General features: G+C 39.5%; 1 protein-coding gene across 1 annotated transcript in view; it reads left to right on the top strand.

Moving 5' to 3' along the window:
* Positions 1-3,446: 3,446 nt before the first annotated feature.
* Positions 3,447-11,045, top strand: part of rrn3 (RRN3 homolog, RNA polymerase I transcription factor) — a 20,493-nt gene continuing 12,894 nt past the window's right edge. Inside the window, exons 1-8 of the mRNA XM_005943083.3 lie at positions 3,447-3,725; positions 3,950-4,006; positions 4,079-4,168; positions 6,091-6,220; positions 7,002-7,061; positions 7,203-7,266; positions 9,627-9,696; positions 10,241-10,339. Of these exons, the coding sequence (XP_005943145.1) occupies positions 3,630-3,725; positions 3,950-4,006; positions 4,079-4,168; positions 6,091-6,220; positions 7,002-7,061; positions 7,203-7,266; positions 9,627-9,696; positions 10,241-10,339 (666 nt within the window). The 5' untranslated portion in view covers positions 3,447-3,629. The remainder of the gene's footprint in view (positions 3,726-3,949; positions 4,007-4,078; positions 4,169-6,090; positions 6,221-7,001; positions 7,062-7,202; positions 7,267-9,626; positions 9,697-10,240; positions 10,340-11,045) is intronic.

Here is an 11,045-nt window from a genome sequence, read left to right as displayed (position 1 = left end):
GACATACTTGAGCAGTTAATCAGCAGATATCTTACCACACAGCAAAACTAAATACTCTCAATTTGGAAATTCTTAAAAAAAAACCCTGTAATGACATGTATGATTCTACATGACAATCACAAGCTCCTGCACTGAAGACACAAATGTAACATGTAAATAGCACTAAGTTGACCACAACAGCCAAAAACCAAAAGGATTACCCAAACACAGATACTATGACGCAAAAATTACCAACCAGTAATCCAACCAAGTGATCTGTTATCTCCACCACACAAGTCAATTCAATTTTATTTATATAGCGCCTAATCACAACAAAAGTCGCCTCAAGGAGAAAAACTCAACAATCATATGACCCCCTATGAGCAAGCACTTTGGCGACAGTGGGAAGGAAAAACTCCCTTTTAACAGGAAGAAACCTCCAGCAGAACCAGGCTCAGGGAGGGGCGGGGCCATCTGCTGTGATTGGTTGGGGTGAGAGAAGGAAGACAGGATAAAGACATGCTGTGGAAGAGAGACAGAGGTTAATAACAGATATGATTCAATGCAGAGAGGTCTGTTAACACATAGTGAGTGAGAAAGGTGACTGGAAAGGAAAAACTCAATGCATCATGGGAATCCCCCGGCAGCCTACGTCTATTGCAGCATAACTAAGGGAGGATTCAGGGTCACCTGGTCCAGCCCTAACTATATGCTTTAGCAAAAAGGAAAGTTTTAAGCCTAATCTTAAAGTAGAGATAGTGTCTGTCTCCTGAATCCAAACTGGAAGCTGGTTCCACAGAAGAGGGGCCTGAAAACTGAAGGCTCTGCCTCCCATTCTACTTTTAAATACTCTAGGAACAACAAGTAGGCCTGCAGAGCGAGAGCGAAGTGCTCTAATAGGGTGATATGGTACTACAAGGTCATTAAGATAAGATGGGGCCTGATTATTTAAGACCTTGTATGTGAGGAGCAGGATTTTGAATTCTGGATTTAACAGGAAGCCAAAACAGGAGAAATCTGCTCTCTCTTTCTAGTCCCTGTCAGGACTCTTGCTGCAGCATTTTGGATCAGCTGAAGGCTTTTCAGGGAGTTTTTAGGACTCCTGATAATAATGAATTACAGTCGTCCAGCCTGGAAGTAATAAATGCATGAACTAGTTTTTCAGCGTCACTCTGAGACAGGATATTTCTAACTTTAGAGATGTTGCACAAATGGAAGAAAGCAGTCTTACATATTTGTTTAATATGTGCGTTGAAGGACATGTCCTGGTCAAAAATGACTCCAAGGTTCCTCACAGTGTTACTGGAGGCCAAGGTAATGCCATCCAGAGTAAGAATCTGGTTAGATACCATATTTCTAAGCTTTTCAGGGCCGAGTACAATAACCTCAGTTTGATCTGAATTAAGAAGCAGAAAGTTAGCGGCCATCCAGGTCTTTATGTCTTTAAGACATTCCTGCAGTTTAACTCATTGGTGTGTGTTATCTGGCTTCATGGACAGATAGAGCTGGGTGTCATCTGCATAGCAGTGAAAATGTATGCTATGTCTTCTAATGATGCTGCCTAAGGGAAGCATGTATAATGTAAACAGAATTGGTCCTAGCACTGAACCCTGTGGAACTCCATAATTAACCTCAGTGTGTGAAGAGGACTCTCCATTTACATGCACAAACTGGAGTCTATTAGATAGATATGATACAAACCACTGCAGGCAGTACCTGTAATACCTACAGCATGTTCTAATCGCTCTAATAGGATATTATGGTCGACAGTATCGAACGCTGCACTGAGGTCTAGCAGGACAAGCACAGAGATGAGTCCACTGTCAGAGGCCATAAGAAGATCATTTGTAACCTTCACTAAAGCTGTTTCTGTGCTGAGCTCTGAAACCTGACTGAAACTCTTCAAATAAACCATTCCTCTGCAGATGATCTGTTAGCTGTTTGACAACTACTCTTTCAAGGATGTTTGATATAAAGGAAGGTTGGAGATTGGCCTATAATTAGCTAAGACTGCTGGGTCTAGAGATGCTTTTTGAGTAAAGGTTTAACTACAGCCAGCTTGAAGGCCTGTGGTACATAGCCGATCATTAGAGATAGGTTGATCATATTTAAGATCGAAGAATTAATTAATGGCAGGACTTCTTTGAGCAGTTTTGTAGGAATGGGGTCTAAAAGACACGTTGATGGTTTGGAGGAAGTAATTATTGAAGTTAACTCAGAAAGATCAATTGGAGAAAAAGAGTCTAACTTAACATCAATGGTACTAAGAGTAGCTGTAGATAATATTACATCTGTGGGATGATTATTGGTCATTTTTTCTCTAATGATAAAAATTTTATTTGTGAAGAAGTTCATGAAGTCATTACTAGTTAACGTTAAAGGGATGGTTGGCTCAACAGAGCTCTGACTTTTTGTCAGCCTGGCTACGCTGGTCTTTGCTTGCCCCCACCACAAAGGGTGGTCTTGCAGACGAGTCCCAAATCTGACAGCATCAGATGTCATTGGAGATAACACTGTGATGAGTGTGAAGCTATATAAAAGTCTTAAGATTTATTTATTTGTTGAGGATCATAAGTAAAGTTTCCAGTCAAATCCTTTATATAATTAATAGTTGTTTTTCTCTTTATTTAGTTTTAACTTAGCAAAGAATTTTCCAGATTTATTGCCTTGTTTAAAGCACTCCAAACACAGCCTTTGCATCAGAAATCACGTTTTCTTGTTAATTACTTCATTCTAGTTTTAGCTTTCTTGGGTTGTTAATAATGTGTTCTTGTGGCGAGGCAAGGCAATCATTAGGCAGCTTTTAATGATTTTATTTTTTGTTCTAGTTCTATTTTTTTTTTCTTATTTGAACAGTAAGATATTATTTAAAGTGTTAGAAAAAATACTGTTGTATCCCGAATTCAAACTGGGAGCTGTTTCTAAAAAGAGGGACCTGGAAGTTGAAGGCTCTGCCTCCCATTATATTTTTAAATATCCCAGGAATCACAAGTAAGCCTGCAGTGTGAGAGCGAGTGCTCCATTGGGGTGATATAGAGTAGTATGAGGTCTTTAATATTCATACTGATATGTGCTTCTTTGACAGTGGTGCATATAATTTGTTGGATACATGAATTTTATCCAATGATAATAATTTGGCTGACTTGATAGAAATGTATGTAAATGGCTGCATGCTCTGTGATAGTGAGTTAAAAATGTGTTATCTTAGCTCTAACCTTGATTTAATCTGTTTACTCTGCGTTTCTTTCCTTTTTTGTTGGTTTATACCAGCTACATTTATTCTCTTTATTTGTTCGTTCGTTGTATTTGTTCAGCCTGTGTTATTGTTACGGTGTGAGCCTGGACTCACAGCCTTTGTTTGTTTGTACATAAGCTCAATAAAGTTACTTCACTCAGGTAGGAACCTTCCTGAGCGACATGGATTCCTCGAACGTCCCCCTTTAATGTGACGCTGCTGCACCGAACAATCACTTCCGTAAACACGCAGTTCTCTTCCTGTTACTTTCGCGTGGTTTTGTTTTCCGGAAGCGTGATTCCTTTGATCAAACTAGTTTACGCCACAGTATCGAGAGATGTAACGAGCGAGTCTCCTTTCCAGCTCTGTCTTTCAGCTTAACAAGCAAAGACCAGCGTTAGCTGCCTGGTGGGTTATGGAAATAGACGGTCGAGACTTTCTGAAGACCCCTTCTGTGAAGACGGTCAGGTTTGGAGGTGGTGTTGCGGAGACGTTAGAGAAACACAAACACGTGAGTTGTATCTTAGGGTTGTCATTCTTGGAAAATGATAAAGAGAGATATTAGGGTTGTTGATTTTGGTGACACATCCACGAGATGGTCCACTACGTTATTAAATGAATCTATACCTTCCTGCTGGCTTGTCTGTGGATTCTGCTGACCTTCGTAAAGTTGTTTACAAACACCTCTACGTTTCCTACGGTTTTGGCGAACTGCTGTTTCTGCTTGTTTTTAAGGGAGACTCGAGTGATTATGAACTCCTGAAACATCAGCTGGTCGATCCTGAGATAAAGGTAAGCGTCAGTGTGAGGGCACCCTGTGGTGTGGTGGACTTTGCTTCTCAATGAACGCCCTCTCCTCGACAGGATGCTCAGATCATCAACTGGCTGCAAGAATTTCGGTCTAATGTGACCCACCTGACCAAGGATCATGAACAGCTCATTTATACTATACTGGTGAGTGTAAATATTAGCATGATGCAAGGAGAAGAGTACTGTATTTACTCCACCGGGGGTCTGAGTTGATCTGAAACAAACATCACATCAACAAACTGCATGCTGCTGATTAGCCTGTCAGCATGGCAAGCAGACGGCTCAGCAGCAGGTGTACCGTTGCCTCAGTGTCCGCCATTGTTGTGTAGTGTTTAAATGAGCTCATTTTTGGGTGTCGCTGTAACGAACCCACGAACATTGAGGTGGTTCTCAGTTATATTGTAAAATGACCAAAACCGAGCAGAGTAGGTACGAGTGGAAAAGTGGCATAAGCTTTAATTTTTAAATGGATCAATTTTAAAGTTTCAGAGCTTTAATATGCAGCTTTAGACCTAAACAGCAGCTCTGAGTGCAGGCAGTGCACTAAATGACCAGGTTAACCAGTTTCTGCAGCATTAATCACATGTTGCATTTTACCACTATATTTATATGTTCTGTCGATTTTTACATTTATTTGATAATGTTTCTGTTGGAGCTGTGATGAATTTTCTGTTTACTGTGGGATTTTCACGACATGTGAAATGCCCATTATAGTTTAGTTAGATACTGCCAACACCACCCCTGTCATGTGAGTGCGCAGGGCAAACCCCAAGTTAACTTACTCACACCAATCACCACAGTTACAGAACAAATGTCACCTGACACAAAAACATAGAGTCAAACACAGGATGAACTGTAGTCCTCATGTGTGGGGCCCACCTGCACACTGAGCCGTAACACCAGCCGTCCACTCCGTCAGCAACAGGCAAAAAAAGCGAGTGCAAGACGAACTGGCCTGTGTACGACCTGCTGCCTCGCAACCCACCCAGACTGCCCCACAACTGAGAGAAAAAATGAATTTGTTTGATCTTAAACATGTAAATGTTAAAAAATGTATCCAAACAAAGTCATCAGGAATTTGGCAAATACTTTTTCACAGCACTATTATAGCCTAAAAACAGGACCAATGCTGTTGCTGGCATCTTGTGGCAGTAAATTCAAACTTTGAATGAGGCAGTCTGTCATTATAGACTCATTCAAAAAGAGGATGGAAATGCCTTTTATTTTCTTTTCTCTAATAAATAAATGCCTATTGCAAGCCACACTCATAATACCTTGATTAGTATATTTTTATTATATTGTCATGACTGTCATCACATACTTCTTTGAAATATAAAATTAATATAACTTATAACCCAGCCCTGCTCCTTAGTGTGGGTGAGAGATCATTTGCTTTTTAAAGCAACGTCTTAAACTAGTGTGTATTAATAAAACAAAGAAGTTAAATTGAGCCAAGAAAAAAGAGGGTAGATATACAAGATATGGAACATGTATGCCTTCACCAAATTTGTTACGACCTCATTCCAATAGGAAATTTAATTTTCTTTATATTGCATCAAATCAGAACAGTTGCCTCTACAGTCAACAGGGAAAGTATTATTGTGATCAGAGCTTGGAGAGAACAACACATCCAGAACGCTGACCCGTTGTTCTTAGTTGAATCCACACCCATTTAGCCTTCTGCTCCTGTAGTAGCCAGACAATAACCCTTGATCACTGGTTCCCCCACCAGCGTTCAAGTTTGAGTCAGGACCAATATTAGAGTCAAATATAAAATGAAAAAAAATTCCCAGGAAAAGCCGTGGTTGATTTAACATGGACAAAGCTTTACAAGCCTTTTGTCAGTATGATATGCTGCTGGTAATGTGTCATCTATTCTGCTATTTTGGTGCACATTTTAAACCCTTCAGTCCACTGATACACTCAAAGATAAAGCACTTTCTAACTCTAGCTGTGGATTATTTGGCCTTAGGTGTGTCCATGTGGTGTGAATCACCACATTGTGTTTATATGCTGAAAGACATATAGACACACTGTGTGTGTGTGTGTGTGTGTGTGTTTTATAGAGGCTTCCTTGGCTGGGCCGGAGCCAGGCTGTGGTGGACGAGTACCTGGCCTTTCTGGGTAACCTGGTGTCAGCACAGACTGTCTACTTGTGTGCCTGCCTTAACATGGTGGTCTCCCACTTCACCCCCAGTATGTTACTCTGACTGGTATTGAATTAATCATGATTCATAAACGTGTTACAGTAGTAGGCTTGTGATGGTCGACAGGATGGAAAGGAAATGCATGACTGTCAGATGTATATATGTGATAAATAGTCACAAATTCTGTTAGATGTGGAGAACAAACAAAAGTCAAGAATATTTTCAGGTAGTGCTGTGCTTCTGGTGACTCGGCTCCATGTTTGCACATTTCTGTGTAGTCGATGATAGACCTTTCCCAGCTTCAGTCTGAAAAAGAACACCGGTCACACATAATTGTGTTATCCTTTTAAATTAACACCAAACATTGCAAGTTTATGAGGAGCAGGACTGATAACTTTCACTGCTTAGCTCCTAAATTAATGTTAGTGTTATATTTTTAGCCATCGCCACTAACTTAATGGTAACTGAAGAGATGACTTAAAGGGTTAAATGATTAATGCTAATGTGTGTGCCAGCCAGGTTAACTTTTATGATAACTGTTTAATACTTCAGTGTTGTGGAAATGGGAACTTTACTAACCCTTGAAATTCTGCATGTCAGCTCCTCCTCCGTGTTCAGGTGTAATGAGGGGAGGGGTTGTGTGCAGACGGGCAGCTGTGTGACAGCTGGATGAGGCAAAGGCAGTGTCTGTACTGTAACCAATGAGTATCTGATCTGATAGTCAGTTTTAGGATCTGATAGTCAGTTTTTGACAACCCTGTACAGTATTGTTGTCTTTCTTGTTGTCGTCTCTGTTGCATGATGGAGAAACAACTTGTGTGTTTTTTCAGAGAGAGTGACCATCTGTGAAGGAGGAGTGGATATCTCCGATTCAGATGATGAAGATGAGAGTAAGTTTTTTCTCTTCTCCTATGAAGTGGTGGTTTCAGACATCATAACCTTGCAGTGGTTCACAAAGAAGCGAGATGCAGGTGTGCTTTGTAAAGCATCGTTATGTTCACTAAGAGCTTGTGTGGCTTTTTTTTTTTAAGATCTACCCAGAAACTTCGATCACTGTCACCAGGCGCTGCAGCTCATCATCAGATACGTGCCCTCGTAAGTCTGTGTCACCTGTTATTCTGCTGGCTGCTGTTTTTGGCCTTTAAACTCTGAATTTGTACACTTGAGCTTTGATTCATCACTGGACTTCTCTGTGGAGGACCCCGAGTGACAAAATAAATTAATTAAAGGCACCATTAAATAATTCATTAACATTGGAATTAATTAAATAAATATTTAATTACTTAATTAAATGCACCTTGATTTCATTTAGAAGCCTTTAATAAATTATTTATTTATTTCAAATTGTACTTAATTATTGACACATTTAATAAGTTATTTAATAACGTTAAGCATACTTGTTTCAGTCGCCCATTCTGAATCATAACTAACATTAAAAACATGTTTAAGGAGAAGAGAGCAAATAAATAATCAGTGATCAGTAATCTTTATAGAAAGAGACATCACTGGTTTCTGTCATGTAGTAACTGTTAGGTTTACGTGTACAAAGCTTGTGAGACACAGATTTCAAAAATGTTTGACTAATATTTTAATTGTGAATATTAATCATGAGGCTAAACGGGCAGTCCAGCTGCCGCCATCACGGAGTGAGGTCAGCATATCCAGGATATCTTTCGGTTATCTGGAATCACTGACCCTAACACTGGGAGCAGGATAAACGGTCACATGAAGCTGGTTATCAGCTCTCTGAGTTAACTCAGCTTCACGGCCACATGAAAGTGTCGGCAGCATCAAACGAATCTAACGGTCATCTACGAATCGAATTCATGGGTCATATCGATATTCTTTTACTAAAAACCAACCTTGTTAGTGCCAACTATTCCAGAGATGTGAAACTCTACAGTAAACAGACAATAAAATATAGCAGTCTCAGGCAACACTGTTGTAAAAGAGATGGACTCTTGAGTTTGTCGCAGATCAGAGTGGAATGAATGTGATTGGTTGAACAGGTGTTCATGATGTGTGTTATCTGCATTTCCATCAGTGTAAGAGACTCAGCAGCAGAACAACATTTATATATTTAACAAATCACCAGATTAATCCACGCGTGTTCCCGTGACAATGCCACGCACTGTCTGCGCAGTGATTTTAGTACAGCATTTAAAACATGTTCCCCACATCATTCTTCAAACACTTCAAACATGCTTCAAAAAGACTGAGTGAAAACGTGGCGCTTCCAGCTGATTTATAATCGCAATGATCAAACCTGCTGTTTGAGTTTGTGTTGTCTCAGCTGCAGACTCGCTGCTGTTTAAAGGTTAAGAGCAAAGATTTCATATAAAACACAGACTCAGTCTACGTACACATTTGACATGAGGTCAGTAATTCGAGTGTCTGTGTCCTGTTCTAAGATCATATATGTAAAATTGTTCTTGGCCAACATGAGAAAGTTAAATATAGTTGTGTCTGTGACTTTATATTACTGATGGCCATCAGGGAAACACAAAGACTGGAGGCAGACGGGCTGTTTTCATCATCAACACATTTCCATGTGTTGATGCGGCAGCATTAACCCCGGCCCCGGGTTTGCTGGGTGAGGCTGACAGATAAAATTGATTCAAGAACACAGCCGCAGGGCCAGGAGTGCCAAAAAATCGTTAAATAATTAATTACATTTGTCATTAATGAAATAATTAAATGTGTCATGAATTAAATACAATTTGGAATAAATAAACACATAATTTATTAAATGTTTTAAATGAAATGAATGGGCATTTATTGAATTATTTAAACATTTATTTAATTAATTCCAATTTTAATGAAAGATTTAATTAAGTATTTAATCAATTCCTTTTGGCACTCCTGGTCCTCCATATTCTTTCAACCCCTTTGTGTGTAAAGGTTGTAATGTCTCTAGTGCTGTAACTTCACAAAACCTCACAAAACCACGGGGTTGGTGGTACTGACCTTTAATAAACTGCAGTATTGTCCACATGTTCACATGCTAGGTATGTTTTTGGTAGTCATAACATGAGCAAGTATGATATAGATATCCAGCTAGCTTTAAATCTGGCAAAATCCCATTTCCAAATCTGCCCACGGATTTGATTTAACTAGCTTATCTTTTCCCTTTAAGGTGGTATTCTTATCTTGTAATTGCTGCAAGTGTATTTCTTCCCTTTTGTCTCAGCAGGCTTTATTATAGTATAACTTGCTTTCTTCTTCTTCTTTGACATTAATTTACCTACTAATACAAACAAGTAGCCACTAGCTTGTTACTGTAAAAAAAAAAAAGTTATCTTGTAACTAATGTTGTTGCATAAATGGATACTTTGTATACACTTTGTTTTATTTGATGTCAGTCAGCCTGCATTGTGGCTTCACTGTGATTTTCACCCCTCGTGTTACATTTTTTTAATGTTTTTGTAATGTAAAGATTTTTCCTCTTCTTTTAGCACAAGTCGCTTTCTGATGCCCATTTTGCAAGAAAACTTTCCCTTCATACAGAAATCCTCAAGAACACTGGTAAGATACAGGCAAGACCCTGACGTCCCCGTACTATTAACAGGCTGTGGTCTATAATTTAAAGAGTCCACTCTGTCTTCTTTGTAGATCATTGTTAAAACTTCTTCCTTCCAGGAGATGCTATTTCCCTTTTCATTTCACCTAATTAAATGTCCTTACATAATTTCATCTTTTTTGTTTCATTATTATTTTGTTTTAGAACTCTTGCTAATAACCTCTAAAGTTGTATTTATTGTAGTTCATAACAGACTGGGATCTCTAGTCTAAATAACAGCTCTTTCAGCTTAATGTGTTTTTATTGATCCTTTGAGACGTCATTTTGTACCTCTGAATATTTTTGTGTGTGTTTGTTTGTTTAATTTGGGTCCTATCAAAGGCTTTTTAATGTAACTTTTGACACGATCTACTTCTTGTTGTCTGTTGTAGATTAGACATTGAGGAGATTAAAAAGACTGTACAAAATGGGACGTCATCAGTTTTATCAAAAAAGCTTTTGATTCTTTTTCAAAGTGTACGTCTCTGTTAACTGATGGATGCTTTACAGGAGTGTTACGTCCATAACCTCCTGAGGATAACAGTGTACGTCCCCTCCATTCGACGAGACCTACTTGAGCTGATCATTGGAAAACTGCTGAAGCTGGATGTGAGTGGTGCACCTCCAAATTCTGCTATTTGTAGTTTAATTTGAACATAACAGTAGTAACTCAACATGAGTTGTGTGGTAGGTGCTCAGGTAGGTTTATTAAGTTTTGGATAGTGATACAGTTTGTCTGATTTTGTCTCTGGTTATCGCTGTAGTGCAGAGCTTTCATTCAAGAGGTTTAACAAAAGAAGCTGCATCCATACAGGGAGTGATTCAGTCATCGCGCATCATTTTGAGGCTCCAGTTTCGTAGATAATCCTTTAATGGCTGTATCTCACTCAGCACTGTCCTGCACTCTTATTGGTAGTTGCTTCAGCGCGTGGAAGTTCAGAGAAGTTTCTGGTCCTGCCCTCTTCACTTCTCCAGCTCAAAGATAAGAGACAGCGCTCATATCCCACTGATTTGGTGCCTGTCCATTGGGTTTCACCACAGTGGAGTCTGGACTGTTTTCTCTGCTTATGTGCCAAATAACCATTTCATGTCTTTTTCGAGTCTCGGGTGCTGTTTGGCAGTGTGACTGAGACCTGCAGTTTATGTCCATAGAAATCACCAGCATGACCATGCACTTAGTAACAAGACAACCTAGGTCACAAGTCAATAATTGTGTTATTAACATCAGATCTACCGCCGAGTCCTGTTGAACTTGTTAGCCCGTGGAATGTGGAGGTAGCTGACAGGCCGAGTCTCTGGGAAAGGCTGAAGCAAA

This window comes from Haplochromis burtoni, unplaced genomic scaffold (assembly GCF_018398535.1).
Source record: "Haplochromis burtoni strain Fernald_Lab_line unplaced genomic scaffold, NCSU_Asbu1 Contig_363, whole genome shotgun sequence".
Taxonomy (NCBI): Eukaryota; Metazoa; Chordata; class Actinopteri; order Cichliformes; family Cichlidae; genus Haplochromis; species Haplochromis burtoni.
This window is presented reverse-complemented; position numbering and strand designations above follow the sequence as displayed.